General features: G+C 43.7%; 1 protein-coding gene across 1 annotated transcript; it reads right to left on the reverse strand.

The window, feature by feature from the left end:
- Positions 1 to 1,779: 1,779 nt before the first annotated feature.
- Positions 1,780 to 20,229, reverse strand: LOC111170026 (uncharacterized). Its single transcript, XM_022564811.2, has 3 exons — positions 19,526 to 20,229; positions 17,106 to 17,232; positions 1,780 to 5,749 (listed from the first exon to the last, which is right to left on the reverse strand). Exons 1-3 carry the CDS (start codon positions 19,628 to 19,630, stop codon positions 2,976 to 2,978), a joined length of 3,006 nt encoding a protein of 1,001 aa, XP_022420519.2. The 5' UTR covers positions 19,631 to 20,229; the 3' UTR covers positions 1,780 to 2,975.
- Between the last annotated feature and the right edge of the window lie 1,729 nt (positions 20,230 to 21,958).

Here is a 21,958-nt window from a genome sequence, read left to right on the forward strand (position 1 = left end):
TCTCTGATTCTTGCCTCAGAGGTTGAGCCTTGATTTTTCCACTTCATTGAGGAAATCCCTGGCCTTTACACCAGGCAGGTGGGGCAGAAGGTGGGGAGTTGCCAGCAGGTCAACAAGCCTGCATCCTGCCTGCATTGTCCTGCATTGCTCAGGGACCTCCAATGGCAAGAGGGATCCAGAACTCTGGGCAGGGCATCGCCTTAGGGATGAGCAATGGAAACTTTAGGGTCCTTCCTAAATCTCCTTGGCAGACGCCAACACCTTTAGGTGTCTCCTGGGTCCTCAGGCCACCACTGCCCTCCTGCCACCCCCACTCTGTGCCGTACGTGGCTCACCCCTTCCCTGCTGTCCTGAAATGCCACCTCAGATCAAACATGGCCGGTGGCATGGAGCATGTGGGCCTGAGTAAAAGGCCTCACCAGGTTCCCTTGGGAACCTTCCCCCATGGTCACCAGCAGGACCTTCCACCTGGTGTTCCTGGGCACGAGTCCTTCTGAGAAGCCTCACCAGGGATGGAGAGACCCACAGTGACCCCACCAACCAATTGGGATGTCTGGAAAAGCAGCCCCAAGTGGTGGTGAACTCCATGAAGGGTAAATACCTATTGGAGACCATCAGTCAATAATTACAGAAAGGGAAAGATGAAAAGAACTTTGAAGAGTGTTCAGAGAGTGAAAACCCCTTATAATGAACAGGATGCTAAGTTTAGTTTTCCACCAAACATCCAGGGGACCCAAGTAGAATTTTTCAGCTCCTTCTCTGAGCACATCCCACTTTCACAGTGGGAGAATTTATACCTTGGAAATTGGCAAAAGCTACAAAGCAGGGCTAGATTTATTGTTTTACACAATGCCTAGACTTAAGTGATGGAAACAGGGATAATTAATTTTAAAAAATTAGGCAAATGATATGATCAGGAATTGTACAAAAGGCATACAAGGACATCTCTGGTGGCACAGTGGTTAAGAATCCACCTGCCAATGTGGGGACATCGATTCGATCCGTGGTCTGGGAAGATCCCACATGCCATGGAGCAGGTAAGCCCGTGTGCCACAACTACTGAGCCTGTGCTCTAGAGCCTGCGAGCCACAACTACTGAAGCCCACATGCCTAGAGCCCAAGCTCCGCAACAAGAGAAGCCACCGCAATGAGACGCCTGCATACCACAACGAAGTGTAGACCCTGCTCGCCACATCTAGAGAAAGCCTGCGCACAGCAACTAAGACCCATGCAGCCAAAAATAAATAAATAAATAAGAAGATATACAGCATTAAAAAATGCTCAAAATCACAAATCTTGGGCTTCCCTGGTGGCACAGTGGTTTAGAGTCTGCTTGCCGATGCAGGGGACACGGGTTCATGCCCCAGTCTGGGAAGATCCCACATGCCGCGGAGCAGCTGGGCCCATGAGCCATGGCTGCTGGGCCTGCACGTCCAGAGCCTGTGCTCTGCAACAGGAGAGACCACAACAGTGAGAGGCTCATGTACCGCAAAAAAAAAAAAAAAAAAAAAAATCACAAATCTCTAGGGTAATGCAATTAAAACCTCGCTGAGATAGCACTACTCACTTATTAAAAGGGCTGACATTAACGATTGGCATGGATGTTGAGAAACTGGAAATCTCCTACTGTAGGAGAATCTGTAGGGGAATGAAAATGGGAAGTCATTTTAGACCAGTTTCTTAGTTTCATCAGGAGTTACACGTTTATCTACCCAGTGATTCAGACACTGCACTGAGTTATCAATAAAAGATAAAAGAAACATAATCCACATAAAGAACTGATGCAAATGTTTGTAGCAGCTTTATTTTCAAGAGTGAAAACCTAGAAATAACCTAAATGCCCATAAAAAGATGAATGGGTAAACTAACAGTGGTACATCCAGATAAGAATGCTACTCATCAAAAAAATAAAGAGATGAGCTATTCGTTTATATCGCTGATGAATCTCAAATAATTATGAAACAAAGGAACTCAGAAGAAAAACCCAGTAAACAGTTTATGATTCCAACCAGATAAATTCAAAAAAAATGCAAAGGTATCTATTCTAAGGAAAAGTACATCAGTGATTACCTGGAGAGGTGGGAAGGGCAAGGAGAGATAATAATAGGACATGAGGTAAATATGGGCAGTATCAGAACTCTGGTGATGGTTTTGAGATTCATACCTAGGTGAAAACTTATTAACTTGTAATACTTCAAACATATGCAGTTTAGTACATGTAAATTATACTTTAATATAGATTTAAAGATTGTCTCAAGATGAAAAAATCTGTATGTCTCACTCCCTTTGGAAAATAGGTTTGGGAACCATATACTGAATCCAGCAATGCTCTCCTTGTACCGTCTGGGGATCAGTCTTCCCTCAGTGGTAGCAAATATGAAGAGCAATGAAGTACATTTCTACCTGAGTCAACAGGTATGCTGCCTAGATCACAAGAGCTACATCCCCTTTTCTCTTTCTTTCCTGTCTCTGCAGTAAGGGTCTTGAAATGAAATTCACTAGAATCAGTGTATAAACTGATCCTGCACAGGCAATGTCACAGAATCTGGATACACTTTTAGAAGAGGCACATTCCATCTAGTTGGCTGCAATGTCCTCCACTCCCTACTAAACCAGAGTTTCTGTACCAATTATGGTTTCCCCTGGACCCAATGGTCTTACAAATAGCAACATTAGCTCAAAGAATTGTGGACATTGGGAAATATAGTTCTCTGTAGACTTGGAGGAATACACGCCCTCCAACAGTGCCTCAATACCCTATAATCTCTAATTTGAGTAAGGGAAAAAAATTCATGCCCTCAGAAGCACTTGAGGTGAGATTCAATTCAGACCAATGGCCCCTCAGTTTTCTCCACTGCCTCTATACTGAACAAGGAAATTGCACATTCCCTGTACATCTATGCCTTTCTCTCGTGTAAATTCTCCAATCCTCAGAAGGATTTGCTCATAAAAGATTTCCCACATTTAGGGCACTCTTAAGGCCTTTCTCTAGTGTGACCTCTCTCATGACAACGCAGTTTGGAGGTGTTAATAAAAGATTTCCCACATTCACTGCACTTAAAAGGCCTTTCTCCACTGTGAACTCTCTGATGATAATTGAGGGTGGAGCTATGAGTAAATGATTTACCACATTCAGTGCACTTATAAGGTCTTTCTCCAGTGTGAGCTCTCTGGTGTATAATGAGGAGATTTCTTTGGACAAATGATTTCCCACAATCACTACACTCATAAGGCCTTTCTCCAGTGTGAGCACTCTGATGATAACGAAGGCTAGAGCTGCTGGTAAAGGATTTCCCACATTCACTGCACTCATAAGGTTTCTTTCCACTGTGAGTACTCTGATGATAATGAAGGTTAGAGTTGCTAGTAAAGGATTTCCCACATTCACTGCACTCATAAGGCTTCTCTCCAGTGTGATTTCTCAGATGTACACGGAGATGGGTATTAGCGGTAAAACATTTCCCACATTTGGTGCATTTGTAAGGCTTTTCTCCAGTATGAGTTCTACGATGATAACGGAGGGTGGAGCTAGCGGTATAAGATTTCCCACATTCACTGCACTTATAAGGCTTCTCTCCAGTGTGATTTCTCTGATGAACACGGAAGAGGTAATTAGTAATAAAAGATTTCCCACATTCAGTGCATTTGTAAGGCCTTTCTCCTGTGTGAATTCTCTGGTGTTCAATAAGCCCACACTTACTCTGAAAAGATTTCCCACACTCACTACATCCATAAAGACCTTCTCCTGTGTGAACTCTCTGGTGTTGAATGAAGCTATTCCTAAGGGTAAAGGATTTCCCACATTTGCTACACTTATAAGGCTTTTCTCCAGAATGAAATCGATAGTGATTACACAAATAATAGATAGAAGTAAAGGATTTCCCACATTCACTGCACTCATAAGGCCTTTCTCCTCTGTGAACTCTCTGATGATAACAGAGGTTGGAGCTAGTTTTAAAAGCCTTCCCACATTTACTGCACTTATAAGGCCTTTCTCCTGTGTGTAATCTCTGATGATATCTGAGGGCAGACCCAGACATAAAACATTTCCCACAGTCACTGCACTGATGAGGCCTCTCTCCAGAATGAATTCTCTGATGATAACGGAGGGTACTGCTACTGGTAAAGGATTTCCCACATTCGCTGCACCTTACACAAGGCCTTTCTCCAGAATGAACCCCCAGATGATAACAAAAGTTGGATTTAGAGGTAAAAGATTTCCCACATTCACTGCACGTATAAGGCCATTCACTAGAATGAATTTTCTGATGGTAACGAAGAATAGCAGGAGTAATAAAAGTTTTCCCACATTCACTGCACTCATAAGGCCTTTCTCCAGTGTGAGTGCTTTGATGATAATGGAGGTTAGAGCTACTGGTAAAAGATTTCCCACATTCACTGCACTCATAAGGCTTTTCTCCAGTGTGAACTCTTAGATGATAATGGAAGTTAGAGTTAGTGGTAAAAGATTTCCCACATTCGGTGCACTCATAAGGTTTTTCTCCTGTGTGAGACCTCTGATGATATCTGAGGGCAGCCCTAGAGACAAAAGATTTCTCACATTCACTGCACTCATAAGGCCTTTCTCCTGTGTGATATCTATGATGAGAAATGAATGCAGACCTAGACATAAAAGATTTCCCACATTCACTGCACTCATAAGGCCTTTCTCCAGAATGAACTCTCTGATGATATTGGAAAGCATTGGTAGAGGTATAAGACTTTCCACATTCACTGCATTTATAAGGCCTTTCTCCCGTGTGAGATCTCTGATGAGAACGGAGGGTGCGGTTAGTGGTAAAGGACTTCCCACATTCACTGCACTCATAAGGCCTTTCTCCTGTGTGAGATCTCTGATGATAAATGAGGGCAGACCTACAGGTAAAAGATTTCACACAGTCACTACACTTATAAAACCTTTCTCCAGAAAATACTCTCTTATGTCGAATGAACACAGAGCTATGGGAAAAAGACTTTGCACAGTCACTGCACACAGAACTGTTTTCTCCACTGTGCAATCTCTGGGGGTAAGTGAGGACACATTTTTGAGTTAAGGATTTCCCACATTTGCTACAATTGTCCTGTCCTGAACCAGTATAAATTTTTCGATGTTGACTGATGGTTGAGCTTTGTCTAAAGGATTTGTCACTTCTGCTAAACACATGAAGCCTTTCTCTAGTGTGTACTCTCAGGTGCATAACAAATGCGGATTTGTACCTGAATGTTTTCCCACATTCACTGCACACAAAACACTGTCTTTCAGTGTAGGCACACCAGTCCTGAACAAGTGTGTGTTTGGGGCTGAGGGCTTTCTTGCATTCTCCCCAGGTGTGATTATTTTTCCTGCCTTGTGAAGTTGACCCACACTGGGTGATTTTGCTTGGCTTCTCAACAGTATGAGTGGTCTGCTGCTGCAGATATCCCATGCTGGCCGGGATCTTCCTAGAAGTAAGAGGCTTCTGTGACACTTGGAATCTGTGGCTCCTGAAAAATGAAGCCCTGTGTACAATGCTATTCAAAGGCATATAAAATTTTGTTGCACATGCCCCACATCTCAACAGTTTATGGCTGTGTTGTGTTCCCTGATGCTCGGCCAACTGGAAAATGTCTCTCAAGACTGGACCACACATCTCACAGGGGTGTGTCTTCTGGGAAAATGGAGCTGCCTTAGGAGACCCAGCCTGTGACACTCCTACAGGAACAGTTTCTTCACAGGGTGTCTCCTCACCTTCTGCTCCACAGCAGCAACCTGAATGCAAAGAAACACTCTTGAAGTACACATTGACTCCATAGAGAGGGAGCTAACTCACCACAAATGTGCAGCTATCTCATCTAAGAATGCATCTTTTCAAGCAAATGGGATACTTTTCAAGACTAGGGATCTGGAAATCAGTTTAAGCAGCAGCTGCTGTGCATTCCTGGGTCCTTACAATATGAAAATGATAGAGACCTCAACAGGGGAAGGATACAAAAATAGGGTGTGACATAAGGAAGAGAAGCAGGGTCTAGTGCTTGTTTCTCTGACCACAGCTTCCTGCAGGACCTTTTCTACTCCTGATGTGAAGCACAGTAGAAGGGTGTGATCAAGGCCATGAAAACACAATCACAACAGATTATGTGCTTTTTGAGGTCAATTTAAGCATATGTTCACACACCTCACAGCAGAACATATGAAAGGCAAGGTTACAGAGTAATAGAGAAAGGGTGGTGAGATGTGGAGTCCAGAGAGGTAGAGATTATCACTTGGCTGGAAATCACAGTAGAAATGACAAAGTAGTTGAACTGACAGGTTGGCAAAGGGTCAAAGGTGGAGGCATAAAGGTAGAAATGTGGTGTGGACACTGGCAATGGCACCAAAATTCTCGTTGAACGAGGACAGGTTCCTGGTATAGTCTTTGTTGTTTTTTTTTAAAAAAGATTATATATATATATATATATATATATATGCTGATTGGCTGCGTTGGGTCTTCATTGCTGCACACAGGCTTTTTCTCTAGTTACGGTGAGTGGGGGCTGCTCTTGGTTGCGGTGCGCAGGCTTCTCATTACAGTGGCTTCTCTTGTTGCGGAGCATGGGCTCTAGGCAGATGTGCTTCTGTAGTTGTGGTGCACAGGCTCAGTAATTGTGGCTCGTGGGCTCTACACTGCAGACTCAGTAGTTGTGACGCACAGGCTTAGCTGCTTTGTAGCATGTGGGATCTTCCTGGACCAGGGCTGAAACCTGTGTCCCCTGCATTGACATGTGGAATTTTTTTTTTTTTTTTTGCGGTACACGGGCCTCCCACCGCCGCAGACCCTCCTGTCGCGGAGCACAGGCTCCGAACACGCAGGCCCAGCAGCCAGGACCCATGGGCCCAGCCGCTCTGCGGCATGTGGGATCCCCCCGGACCAGGGCACGAACCAGCATCCCCTGCATCAGCAGGCAGACTCCCAACCACTGCGCCACCAGGGAAGCCCAACAGGTGGATTTTTAACCACTGCACCACCAGGGAAGTCCCTGGGTTCCTGGTATATTCTTAACATGGCCCTTATGTCACAGTCTCCCCAGCTGTAGTTCACCAGAACCAGGCCAACTCTGAGCCCACCTTGCCATGGCTAGAGCCATGTCCATCCCATGATTCACAAAGGACTCTTCTAAGAGTCCTTTACCTTACTTTGCCCTAAGCCCTAACTGTGCAACTACCTGGGACCAAGCACTGAAAGAAAAAGGACAAGTGAATGGCCAGCACTTTCCCAGAGCAACTCAGCACACAGCAGACCCAGGAAAGAGCACAAGGTGAGTGACGTCAACAAAACAGTAGAATAGGAGATACCGCCCTTCACCACCAATTAAACAGTTATCCATGAAGGAAATTAATTAGCCCTGGAAGGCTCGAGAGTCCAATTAAGAAGACACTACAACAGAGTGGAGCATTAAAAAAAGGAGTATGCACACAGAAAGGATTCCTGGAGAGACTGTCTTAGCAGAGACATCTGGAGATGAGTAGGAAATGGAGGCCAGGCTATCACTGGGCTACCTCTATCAGCCACAGGTTGGGTGCCATTGCAGTCCCAAGTGGCCTGCACTGCAGAAGACCCCAGTTGCCTGCTCTACAGTGGACACTGGAGATTTCGCCACTGAGTTATCCAACAACCATGACCATAGTAGATGCCCTGGTGAGTATGAAGCTACTGGGCCACCCCTCAGTTGGACCTGCTGTACCAATCCAGGATCAGGGCTGCCACACCCCCCAACCCTGTACATGTCCTGGAAAAGAGGTGCTGCACCTGCTGTGTGTGTCGGCATTCCAGACCCTGACTCCACAGCTAAACCATGTACTCCAGTGTGTCAGGCACTGGAGACAAATTCACTATAGACAAGCCAGCTCCACAGACCCACAGCCACCATCTACATGTGCAGCCAGACACAGACTCCATGGCTGCTCCCTGCATAGCCACACATCACAAACCAAAGCCAAGGGCTTCCCTGGTGGCACAGTGCTTAAGAATCTGCCTACCAATGCAGGAGACACGGGTTCAAGCTCTGATCCAGGAAGATCCCACATGCCATGGAGCAACTAAGCCCATGCGCCACAACTACTGAGCCTGCGCTCTAGGGCCCACAAGCCACAACTATAGAGCCCACGTACCAGAACTACTGAAGCCTGCGCACCTAGAGCCCGTGCTCTACCACAAGAGAAGCCACCACAATGAGAAGCCTGCTCACGGCAATGAAGAGTAGCCCCCGCTCACCACAACTAGAGAAAGCCCGCCCGCAGCAACGAAGACCCAAGGCAGCCAAAAATATAAATAAAATAATAATAATAAAAAACCAAAGCCAAGGCTGCTGAAGGCTATCCAGTGACCCAGACCCCAGAACCACTGTCGCTCCACAAGTGCCTGTACACAACATCCCAGTTCTGTGGATGCTTAACAGACACCCACATATTAGACACCAGTGCCACTACAACCAATAGGGTTCCCAAGAGCCGACTGGGCACCAGGAGGGATCCCCTTGCCCACAAAGTACTCCACAGGAGAAAAAGAGATCAGGAATTCCTCAGCAGTCTTCTCCACCAAATTTGGACACCCTCAGCCTGGTTGATTGAGGACTCCTGATATCTTTGCTGACACTGACTTCAGGTGAAGAAGCTGCACAGAGACCAACACAGCTGGGCCTTCCCCGGAGCCAGAATGACCACAGCCCAATGTTGCACTCACCATCAGTGGAGGTCTTTCCCCACCAACACTGTAATGCGATGGGAAAAAATGACTACACCATCAAATCAGCAGACATAAATGCAAGGCTACAGGAAACACAACAAATCAATGAAATATGAAACCAATACAGAAATACCATAATTTATCAGAAAACACACCCAAGGAAATGGAGATCTACAAACGGTCAAAGAATTCAAAATTATTGTTTGAACAAAGTTCAGTGAAGCAACAAAACACAGATAGACAATTCGACAAAGTAAGGTAAACAATACACAAAGAAAACAAGTTGCTCAACAAAGAGACAGAAATGAAAAAGAACAAAACTGGCTGGCTGAGGGTGCACTGAGACAGTCCCTGGCTGCCACACCTAAGAGCTGCAGGGGACAGGTTCACCTTTATCCAGTTGCCTATAGGTACCAGCACCCACTAGGCTCATGAACGTTGGCTGAGAGGAACAAAAGGATGGAGAAATCACCCCACACTTTCAACCAATGATACTGCAATTTCTAGCATGCCCACTCTCCGAAAAGACACTCAGATGTGAAGAATCAACAGATGAATTGATAAATGAATATGTGGGAAATGCCTATCAAACCACTGATGGGATTTTTTTTTTACTTTTTTTATTGGAGTATAATTGCTTTACAATGTTGTATTAGTTTCTGCTGTACAATAAAATGAATCAGCTATATGTATACCTATATACCCTCCCTCTTGGACCTCCCTCCCACCCCCCCATCCCACCCATCTAGGTCGTCATAGAGCACTGAGCTGAGCTTCCTGTGTTTTATAGCATGTTCCCACTAGCTATCTATTTTATGCACGTAGTGTATATATGTCAATCTTAATCTCCCAATTCATCCCACCCTCCCCTTCCCCCCGGTGTCCACATGTCCATTCTCTACATCTACCTCTCTATTCCTGTCCTGCAAATAGGTTCATCTGTACCCATTGATGGAATTATTAATGTGATACCACAGGCAGCTAAGAAGACACATCAAAATAAGAAGAAATGGAGCAATACCAGATCATTATATATATGATCACACACATACATATACATACAGACACACAACAAATAAATCCTCTTAATACCAGTAGGGTGTCAACCAATATGTGGGAAGGAAAACTGTCTCTACACTGACTGTCCATATTGCACTGGTTTTTCAGCAGGACAATTCTATTCGGTCTCTGAAAGAAAACTTCCTACAGCAATGAAATAGCACAACCACCTTGTGTTTTAACAGTCTGCTCTTACCCATTACCAGAACAATTTATGTGTTCTTACACCTTTGGACTTGTATGGGTATTAAAATCTTCAAGAATAATGAAAGCAACCAGAACCAAAATGGTATATATATGAAGTATATGCCTTAGGCATCTATTTTGAGACTAGATGGAAACTAGATGGAAATATTGAAGACACTTTAAAAAAAATTTATACAGCAAGTTGTTATTAATCTGTTTTATACATATTAGTGTATATATGTCAATCCCAATCTCCCAATTCATCCCACCACCACCCCCTGCACTTTCCTCCCTTTGTGACCATACATATATATTAACTCATATATGTGGAATCTAGAAAAATGGTACAGATGAACAGGTCTGCAAGGCAGAAATAAAGACACAGATGAAGAGAACAAAAGTATGAAGACCCATTTAAATTGCAGGAAAGATGCTTTGCTTTTGTCAAAGAATTATGAATATAGGCTTAAGCTTAAGAAGTTTCTTTTATTGTACTTTTGTTCTACTTTTGTGTTCTGAATGTTCAAACACAAAATTCTTGTGTTAGAAGAGGCATTTCAACAAATACGTGTTGAGAAAGAGTAGTCCCAATAATCTGATGACTTTATTTCTTGTTTACCTAAAAGTTAGTCATTTGAAAGTTTGTTTAGATTCAAGATCCTTGGTACACTCACATGTTAGGACTGATGAAAATCATTCCAAAAGAGCTATACTGGAATACATGTAGGAAATGCTTTGACTAGTTTAATATAAAACCGTATAATAAAATGGAAATTTCATGTACTTGCAAAAATTCTGAGTTGGTAAAATTACTTTCATCTATAGGGCATGAAGCCTGTTGGTAAAATTATTTTCATTTGTTGAGCATTAATTGTAATAAAATGATGACACTCTTCCATTTAAAACAAACAAACAAACAAATGAGTCCACAGAAATTTTGGTGCTGAAGAATACAAAGAAACAAACAACAAAGCACAATGGAGAGAGTATCAACAGCCAATTTTATCAAGCAAAAGTAAAAATCTAGGAACATGAAAACAGGTGTTTCAATTATCCAGTGAGGGGGAGAAAAAAGGAAAAGAATGAAGTAAAGAAAGCCTATGAGGATTATGAAATATAAAGCAAAACATTATTTGTATTTTTAGAGCCCTTGAAAGATAAGACAGAAAGTGGTAGTGAGAACATTTAAAGAAACAATGGTTGAAAACTTTCTAAATCCAGGAAGAAGAGTAGATGTCCTGATGCTCACAGGTTCGATCAAAGGGAACTTCACTGAAGCACATAAAAAAACTGTCAAAAAGCAACTACAGGGACTTCTCTGGTGGCACAGTGGTTAACAATCCACGCTCCCAATGCAGGGGGCCCAGATTCAATTTCTGGTCAGGGAACTAGATCCCACATACATGCTCCAACCAAGAGTTCACATGCCACAACTAAGGAGCCCGTGTGCCGCAACTCAGAATGCAGCGAGCCACAACTAAGGAGCCTGCCTGCTGCAACTAAGACCCAGCACAACCAAATATATAAATAAATGTTAAAAAAAAAAAAAAGCAATTACAGAGAATTCCCTGGTGGTCCAGTGGTTAGGACACAGCACTTTCACTGCTTGGGCCTGGGTTCAATCCCTGGTCGGGGAAATAAGATCCCACAAGACTTGCAGTGCAGGAAAAAAAAAAAGGCAATTACATATTATTCAGTCATTAAAAATTAATGAAATAATGCCATTTGCAGCAACATGGATGAACCTAGAGATTATCATACTAAGTCAGGTAAATCAGAGAAAAAAACAAATATTATGTGATATCACTTACATGTGGAATCTAATAAAATAGTACAAATGAACTTTACATACAGAATAGACACAGACTTACAGACAAAACTTATGGTTACCAAAGGGGGAAGTGGGGGAGGGATAAATCAGGAGTATGGGATTAACAGATGGACACTGGCATATATAAAATAAACAACAAGGATTTACTGTATAGTACAGGGAACCATATTCAATACCTTGTAATCAACTATAATGGAAAAGAATTAAAAAAAATATATATATATATCACTTTGCTATACACCTAAAGAAAAAGCAATCACAAATAGAAAATTTTGAAAGCAAGCCATGCAGCACAGCCAAAAACATAAACAAATAAAATAGGTCTCAAGATATATATTTTTTAAAGTGAAAAATTTAGAGCAATAAATGCTCATGTTTAGAAAAAGAAAGACCTCAAACAAATTTATGTCTCAAGGAACTAAAGAAAGAACAAATTACACCCAACATTACCTGAAGAAAGGAAATAAGAAATATCAGAGCAGCAATAAATAAAACCACAAACTAGAAAAAAGAGAAGATAAAGAACACAAGTTCTTTTTTGAAAAGACAAATAATTGACAAGCCATTAGGTACACAAAGAAAAAAGAGAAAAGACTAAAAAATACCAACACCCATTTATGATTAAAAACTCTCCAGAAAGTGGGCATAGAGGGAACCTACCTCAACATAATAAAGGCCATATACGACAACCCCATAGCAAACATCATTCTCAATGGTGAAAAACTGAAAGCATTTCCTCTAAGATGAGGAACAAGACAAGGATGTCCACTCTCACCACTGTTATTCAACATAGTTTTGGAAGTCCTAGCCACAGCAGTCAGAGAAGAAGAAGAAATAAAAGGAATCCACACTGGAAAAGAAGAAGTAAAGCTGTCACTGTTTGCAGATGACATGATACTATACATAGAGAATCCTAAAGATGCTACCAGAAAACTATTAGAGCTAATCAATGAATTTGATAGAGTAGCAGGATACAAAATTAATGCACAGAAATCTCTTGCATTCCTATACACTAATGATAAAAAATCTGAAAGAGAAATTAAGGAAACTCTCCCAGTTACCATTGCAACAAAAAGAATAAAATACCTAGGAATAAACCTACCTAAGGAGAAAATAAAAGACCTGTATGCAGAAAACTATAAGACACTGATGAAAGAAATTAAAGATGATACAAACAGATGGAGAGATACACCATGTTCTTGGATTGGAAGAATCAACATTGTGAAAATGACTATACTACCCAAAGCAATCTACAGTCAAACTACCAATGTCAATTTTCACAGAACTAGAACAAAAAATTTCACAATTTGTATGGAAACACAAAAGTCCACGAATAGCCAAAGCAATATTGAGAAAGAAAAGTGGAGCTGGAAGAATCAGGCTCCGGGATTTCAGACTATACTACAAAGCTACAGTAATCAAGACAGTATGGTACTGGCACAAAAACAGAAATATTGATCAATGGAACAGGAAAGAAAGCCCAGAGATAAACGCACGCCCATATGGTCACCATATATATATATATATATATATATATATTTTGCAGTATGTAGGCCTCTCACTGTTGCGGCCTCTCCCATTGCGGAACACAGGCTCCGGAGGTGCAGGCTCAGCAGCCATGGCTCACGGGCCCAGCCGCTCCCCAGCATGTGGGATCTTCCCGGACCGGGTCACAAACTGTATCCCCTGCATCGGCAGGCAGACTCTCAACCACTGTGCCACCAGGGAAGCCCTGGTCACCTTATTTTTGATAAAGGAGGCAAGAACATACAATGTAGAAAAGACAGCCTCTTCAATAAGTGGTGCTGGGAAAACAGGACAGCTACATGTAAAAGAATGAAATTAGAACACTCCCTAACCCCATACACAAAAATAAACTCAAAATGGATTAAAGTCCTAAATGGAAGGCCAGATACTATAAAACTCTTAGAGGAAAACATAGGCAGAACACTCTATGACATAAGTCATAGCAAGATCTTTTTTGACCCACCTCCTAGAGAAATGGAAATAAAAACAAAAATAAACAAATGGGACCTAATGAAACTTAAAAGCTTTTGCACAGAAAAGGAAAACATAAAGACAAAAAGACAACCCTCAGAATGGGAGAAAATATTTGCAAATGAAGAAACTGACAAAGGATTAATCTGCAAAATTTACAAGCAGCTCATGCAGCTCAATATCAAAAGACAAACAACCCAATCCAAAAGTGGACAGAAGATCTAAACAGACATTTCTCCAAAGAAGATATACAAATTGCCAACAAACTCAAGAAAGGATGCTCAACATCACTAATCATTAGAGAAATGCAAATCAAAACTACAATGAGGGGTCTTCCCTGGTGGCGCAGTGGTTAAGAATCCGCCTGCCAATGCAGGGGACGCGGGTTTGAGCCCTGGTCTGGGAAGATCCCACGTGCTGCTGAGCAGCTAAGCCTGTGTGCCACAACTACTGAGCCTGCGCTCTAGAGCCCATGTGCCACAACTACTGAAGCCCGCGCACCTAGAGCCCATGCTCTGCAACAAGAAAAGCCACCGCAATGAGAAGCCCGTGCACCACAATGAAGAGTAGCCCCCACTCGCCGCAACTAGAGAAAGCCCGCGTGCAGCAACGAAGACCCAATGGAGCCATAAATAAATAAATAATTTTTAAAAAAAGAAAAAGCTACAATGAGGTTATCACCTCACAGCAGCCAGAATGGCCATCATCAAAAAAATCTACACACAATAAATGCTGGAGAGGGTGCGGAGAAAAGGGAACTCTCTTGCACTGTTGGCGGGAAAGTAAATTGATACAGCCATTATGGAGAACAGTATGGAGCCTCCTTAAAATACTAAAAATAGAACTACCATACGACCCAGCAATCCCACTATTGGGCATATACCTTGAGAAAACCATAATTCAAAAAGAGTCATGTATCACAATGTTCATTGCATTTCTATTTACAATAGCCAGGACGTGGAAGCAACCTCAGTATCCATCAACAGATGAATGGATAAAGAAGATGTGGCACATATATACAATGGAATATTACTCAGCCATAAAAAGAAATGAAACTGAGTTATTTGTAGTGAGATGGATGTACCTAGAGTCTCTCATACAGAGTAAAGTAAGTCAGAAAGAGAAAAACAAATACCGTATGCTAACACATATATATGGAATAATAATTAAAAAAAGATTCTGAAGAACCCAGGGGCAGGACAGGAAATAAAGACACAGATGTAGAGAATGGACTTGAGGACACGGGGCGTGGGAAGGGTAAGCTGGGACAAAGTGAGAGAATGGCATGGACATATATACACTACCAAATGTAAAATAGATAGCTAGTGGGAAGCAGCCGCATAGCACATGGAGATCAGTTTGGTACTTTGTGACCAGCTAGAGGGGTGGGATAGGGGTGGTGGGAGGGAGATGCAAGAGGGAGGAGATATGGGGATATATGTATTTGTATAGCTGACTCACTTTGTTATAAAGCAGAAACACACCATTGTAAAGCAGCTATACTCCAAAAAAAGATGTAAAAAAAAATAATAAAATTAATTTTGCAAAAAAAAATCAGAAATTAAAAACACATTACAACTGATAACACAGAAATGCAACCGATCATTAGAGACTATTATGATGAGTTAAATGCCAACAAACTGCATAACCTAGGAGAAATGAATACAGTCCTATGAACAAACAACCAAGACTGAATCATGAGGGAATTCCCTGTTGGTCCAGGGATGGTATGAAAAAAAAAAAAAAAGAAATGAATGGGATGAAAATCCCAGGACCAGATACATTCACTGGTGAATTCTAGAAAACATTTAAAAAGAATTAGCATCAACCCTCCACAAACTTCCAAAATTGAATAGGATCAACAACTTCTGAAATCATTTTATGAGGCCAGCATTACCCTGCTACCCAAGGACACTACATGAAAAATGCAGACCAATATTCATGATGCACACCTAAACAGAAATCCTCAATAAAATACTACCAAACCAAATTCAACAGCACAAGAAAAAGATAATATACCCTAATTAAGTCTGATTTACCCTTGGGATGCAAGGATGCCTCAAGGTACACAAATCAACGTATGTAATACCCCACCACCCTAGCAAGTGGAGTATAAAATCATATGATCTTTTCATGATATAAACTCTCAACAAATTCGGTACAGAAGGAACGGACTTCACCATGATATACTCCATATAATATGACAACTCACAGCCTACTTCATATTCATGGTAGAAGCTAAAAACTTGTTCTCTGTAATCAGGAACAAGACAAGGACGGTCACTTTCTCATCACTTTTATTCCACAGGGTACTAAATTCTACACAGAACAATTAGGCAACAAAAAGAAATAACAGACATTTAAATCTGAAAAGCAAAGTCTTCTCTGCAGATGACATGACCTTATGTATAGAAGACCTTAAAGAGTCTCCCACCAAACTGTTAGAATGAATAAGCAGAATCAGAAAGCTGCAGGATACAAAATCAACATACAAAAATCACTCGCATTTCAGCACAATAACAATGGACTATCTTGAAACAAAGAAAGCAATCACAGTAATAGCATCAAGACCAATAAATACTTAGGAAGAAAATTAACCTAGGAGCAGAAAAATGTGTACAATGAAAATTATAAAACACTAATAAAGGAAATTAGAGATGGAAACAAATGAAAATACATCCAATATTCATGGATTGGAAGAATTAGTACTGTTAAAATGGCCATAAGGGAATTCCCTGGCAGTCCAGTGGTTAGGACTCCATGCACTCACTCACTTCCGAGGGCCCAGGTTCAATCTCAGTTCGGGGAACTAAGATTCCCAAAAGCCTGACTTCCCTGGTGGCCCAGTGGTTAAGAATCCGCCTGCCAATGCAGGGATCACGGGTTTGAGCCCTGGTCCGGGAAGATCCCACATCCTGTGGAGCAACTAAGCCCGTGTGCCACAGCTACTGAAGCCCACGTGCCTAGAGCCCATGCTCTGCAACAAGAGAAGCCACCGCAATGAGAAACCCGAGCGCCAAAACGAAGAGTAGCCCCTGCTTGCCGCAACTACAGAAAGCCCGCATGAAGCAACGAAAACCCAATGCAGCCAAAAATAAATAAATCAGTCAATAAATTTACAGAATAGCAAGGACTGGGGCTGCAGGAGAGAAGATGACAGTGCAAATACCCCAGCCTTCTACCTACCACAACAACTACACAGACTACTGGGGAAACAAGCTGTCCCTACACCACATGGGTGGAGAGAACACGTCCTTCGGGAAGGGGGGATGAGGGTGAGGAAGGATACAGAGCCTAGCCCAGGTCACTGGGGAGGGTGAGGGTCTTACCCAGCGAGGATATAAGTGCATAGATGTCCAGCGTCACACTGAGGTACAGGCGTCTCTGAGCCTCATCAAGAAGCTTCCACTCCCCCCAGGAGAAGCGCACAGCAACATCCGGAAAGGTCACACCACCCTGTCATGAAGGGGATAGATGAAAGCTTGAACATTCTCCCTCTGAGAACCCACAATCCATCTCCTCATATATCTATTCCAGTCATCCTCCACCAGAGCTCCCCACCTGAGAGAGGATGCCAGGCCCTGGTGCAATTGACTCCCTCTGTCTCCTCACAGCCCATTAATCACTTTGCTCAGTCCTCAGCAATAACAGGTAGGGGGGCACATAGATGCTATCTAAGCTCTGGGCTTGACCTGCAATGTCCCGTCCCTCCAGCCAAGCAATTCCCCTGGGGTCTCCCAAATTGTGGGAATCCAGACACAGCCAAATGTCAGCTCATTCTTCACCGGTACAGCCTCAACAGCAGGGCCTGGGGGCCATCAGCTCACACTTCCTCTCCATGTGCACATCATTCTGTAGATGACATTTCTCTCACAATTTCAGACCCTACAGTTGCGCTTCCACAGCACTGCCACATCCATGCACCACACCATAGAATTCTCCCTGAACATACCCACATATTTGGCGCTTGACATCCAGAAAGGGCTTGAGAAATTCAAACAAGATTCGGTACAGGGCTTCCCTGGTGGAGCAGTGGTTGAGAGTCTGCCTGCCGATGCAGGGGACACGGGTTCGTGCCCCAGTCCGGCAGGGTCCCGCATGCCGCGGAGCGGCTGGGCCCGTGAGCCATGGCCGCTGGGCCTGCGCGTCCGGAGCCTGTGCTCCGCAGCGGAAGAGGCCGCAGCGGTGAGAGGCCCACGTACCGCAAAAAGAAAGAAAGAAAAAAAAAAGATTCGGTACAACCCCAGTCCTCTGATGGATCCAACACCAGAGTAAGCCACAAACGCTGCTTAGAAGCTCTCCCCAACTGCCTCTAATCTTTGCTTCAGTATTAGCCACCCAGAACCACATGTGAATTTCATATTCCCTCAAATCTCTTCAACATTTTTTACCGCCAGTTTTGCCCTTTCAGCAGCCACAACACTCCTCTCTGTCTCAACTCAACCTTTGTAAAAACAAAACAAAACAAACAAAAAAACCCAGTCTTAAATATCTTCCTGCCAGTCACAGTGACCCACAAATGACGACATTTGCCACAGACCATATCCACTAGCAAGCCTCAAACGTCCCAGACCCCGTCAAAGCTCACCACAAAATTCTGGAGAAGCCACATAGTAGTAATACTAAATAAGCAACCGACCCAGTCTCACTGCCTTCTTGTCTCAATTATTCCTAAGTCTCCTCAGCTGTCACTCGTCCACTCATCCCATAGAAGCCTCGGCCTCCCGCCAGATCAAACTCTCTCCCATACCGTTCCCACTGCCACTTCTCTACCTCACTTGGGTTTGCAATGCCCAGCAAACCAACCAGGCCCTGAGCCAGAGAACCACTCCTCAGCACACACCAGTCTTTCTGACCTACTAATACCATGGCCACTATAACCTGTACTCCCCTCCTAAATGTGATCCACAGCTCCACCCTGGTCCACACAATGGCCATCACTTTTTAAAGTTTCCATTCCTGAACGCCTTCCCCAGTTTTCCAGACCTGCCTGTCCATCTGCCCACTTGTTGCCTACACTCACTCTTCTCTGAAACATCTCAGACTCTTTGACAGAGCCAAAACAACCTTGTGATATTTCCAAGGAAAATTAACCTGCTGCTGACGTCTCCATCCAGTTGATGAAGCTTTCATCCCTTTGTCTAATAAGGGCCAAAAACCGTCCGGTCATCCATCACTACTTCCTTTCTGTCACCAGCAACACCCACAATCGGCTTGGCCTTTCTCCGAAACTGAATCCAGAACTTATCACACTCCAGGACAGTCACTCTGGTCCATCAACACTCACCTAGGTTATTGCAATTAATCTTCCTGCGTTTCCTGCCTCCCCCCTTACTCCCACAGTTGATCTCTTGTCTGCAACTAGTTGTAGCCTCTTTTGATCTGGGGAAGACCACCTCCCACCTGCGATTCAAACCTCACATTTCTTGTATAACAGATGGCCGACTTCTCAAGCAGCAACACTGCAGGCTTGACTCTGGCCCCACTGCATCTTGCTTCTAACAGAAAGCACAGAGTTGCTGTACCCCGGTCCCGACCTCCAACCTTTCCGTGTATCCTCCTCTCCGCCTGTAACCCTCTTCTACACGCGACCACACACTATCTGTCGGGAACAGAACTCCACCCACGACCGCCTCACCGTCCTGGACACCGCGGCCGGAGCTGAGGGCAAGTGAGCAGGCGCCCCGCACTGGGGGCTTCAGTGTCTGGTGGGGTGAGGGCGGTGAGGGCCCGGAGGACAAGCGTTTACCTGAGGCGGGTCCCTCAGCGCCGCCGCCATCGGATTCTGTGATCTCAGAGGGCTGGGAGCGGCGTCCCTTATCCCGGGTCTGGCGCGCGGCACCCTGAGCTGCATCGCCGAACTTGACACGCCTTTGTGCAGCGGGGACACAGCCTCCTCTCGGACCTTCCCGTTCCCGACCAGCGAGCCAACGAGAGAGACGCCAAAGTGAGCGCGACTTGGCTGGCTAGGTGGTGTCCCCTTCCTCCCACACTACGCCGTGAGGACAACCGCCCCCGACAGAGGACGACGGTATCCGAGCACCGTTCCCTGCTCCGCCGGACGCCCCACCAAGCAAAATGATCGCCAGGACAGGATGCCGGAGGTCCCGCCCCTGACGCATGCTCACTCGGGGAAAGCCCTCATCCTGATCCCTCATTGGTTCATGCCTGGTGTCTCTGTGCCTAGACTCTTCCGGGTAATATCGTTCTCAGAGCTCTGGAGACCTCAGGGGAGGGTGTTCTCCATCCTTACCGCCAGAACATTGGCTGGGAGGTACCCCGAGGAATGCGGGAGAAATGGTGCTCCTACCCAGAGGGAGGGGCTTTGCTCCTTGTGAAAGCCGCGAAGAGACGTTGTTTTAGATTCCTTGAAGTTCAGCCTGCTCTCAGAGGACAAGTCTATTATTTTAGACGTTTCCAAATTCTATTACTGTGTGGGCAGAGAATTTTGCCCCCCCCCACCCATTCCACTTCTAAAAGGATCAAGCCAGCCCCCACTGCAGCCGCTCCCCAAAGGTGTGCCCTGAGGGGAAATCAAGATGGAGAAAGGCAGGAAGCATTCTGTAATTTGGACAATGACCCTTAATAGTTAAGATGCATATCTAAGGACGAGTTTCAAGGAAGCCAGATTCTTGCATCTTCTCATACACAGAAAAGCGCTGAAATCGTTAACTTGAGTTGTCTGTTCTTTGTGATTACCAGCAGTCCTTTAATGTTCGACTACCTGTTTTTTCCAGAAAAAAAAAAAAAAAGCAAGAAACAAAAAACTCCTCTATATCCTGGATTCTCCCTTACCTCTATGGAGCAGTTCCTCAGAGCGATCTGAAAGGTTGTCTCCAGAGCTATAGTCCTGAGTAAGATCCCTGAATAAAACTAGAAACTTTTAGGTTGTGTGTTCCTCTTCAGTCCACAACTGAGGTAAGCGGCACATCGTTCGACAGAGCCATTCAGACATAAATGAGTACATGCATAGCTGGAAAATTGATGTTACTGCTCTCCAATACTTGTAGCCTGAAGCATTAGAGTCACTTTTGTGAGTTTCAGTGTGATTGGTTAAGAACAATAGAAAAGATCCCATTCAGGTCCTGACTGGCAAGAAAGAAGAGGGATATGTTAAAAAAAACAAAAACAAAAAACACTTCAACACCGGTTTCAGAACCAAAAAAAAAAAAAAAAATCAACTGAGTAAATTTTAAAAATATAATTGGCTTTAGAGATTGGTTCACGAATCAAGCGTCATCCCATCTAACGAACGAGTAGAGGGGAGCTCCAAAGGGCTACAGAACAGGAAAGGTTTTTTTAAGGTACAACGAGGAAGTCATCAATAAAAAAGATGATTTAAGGCTTAGGTAACCTACCTTTGGGGAATGGAAAGGGACTATGTGCCAGGTTACCTCATCTTCCCTTGGGGGGATGGAGAGGCCCCATGTGACAGATTACCTCATTGGTGCCAACCAGAAAATTCTTAACGGACTGGTTAAGGCTACATTCCCAGGGAAAGTTGAAGCTTCAATTAGGTTAGGTATCAAGGCCCAATTTTGTGTCATGTCCTATCATAAGTAACCCATTTTGAGCCTGTGGTTTTCTTTTGAACAAATGGTGGGCCACCCTGAAAAAGATGGACAACAAGGTCTGCTTCTGGTTCCACGCAAAACCTCTCTCTTGCCTGCATAGTTAGGGATTGTCTCACTCATTGAGGAACACTTTTATCCATGTAATACTTTTTATCCATATCCCCAGATACATGCAATTCCTCTTAGGAATGAAACAAAAAGCAACTTAATTGATGCTAGTTTGGGTAATGCACAGAAGCTGCGATTTTTCAGTTGAAGCACATATGCAAAAGGCAGCACGTGAACCCTGAAATAAAAGGGTATCTGAACCCCATGATCTCATCTTTCTGCTAGGAAGTGATGATTATTTCTGCAGGCCCTGGTATGACGTTTTGTATGTGGAGTTGAGATTATCTCAGAAAAACAATTGCAAAATGTGCATTTCAGAAAGAAGTTAATAATGTTTATGTAGTTCTTTAAAGACAGTAGCAGAAGTAGCTCAGACATGTTTAGAAGAAAGCACTGTGAAGTCAAAAATGATAGAATCAAGCTGAGCATGTGATTGTCCTAAACATTAATAATTGTGTGAATTTCATCTCCAAAATGTGATTCTTTCATTCTTGAAAACA

Source organism: Delphinapterus leucas, chromosome 20 (assembly GCF_059928025.1).
Source record: "Delphinapterus leucas isolate spDelLeu-1000000601 "Yukka" chromosome 20, BTC_Dleu_Yukka2, whole genome shotgun sequence".
NCBI classification, from domain to species: Eukaryota; Metazoa; Chordata; class Mammalia; order Artiodactyla; family Monodontidae; genus Delphinapterus; species Delphinapterus leucas.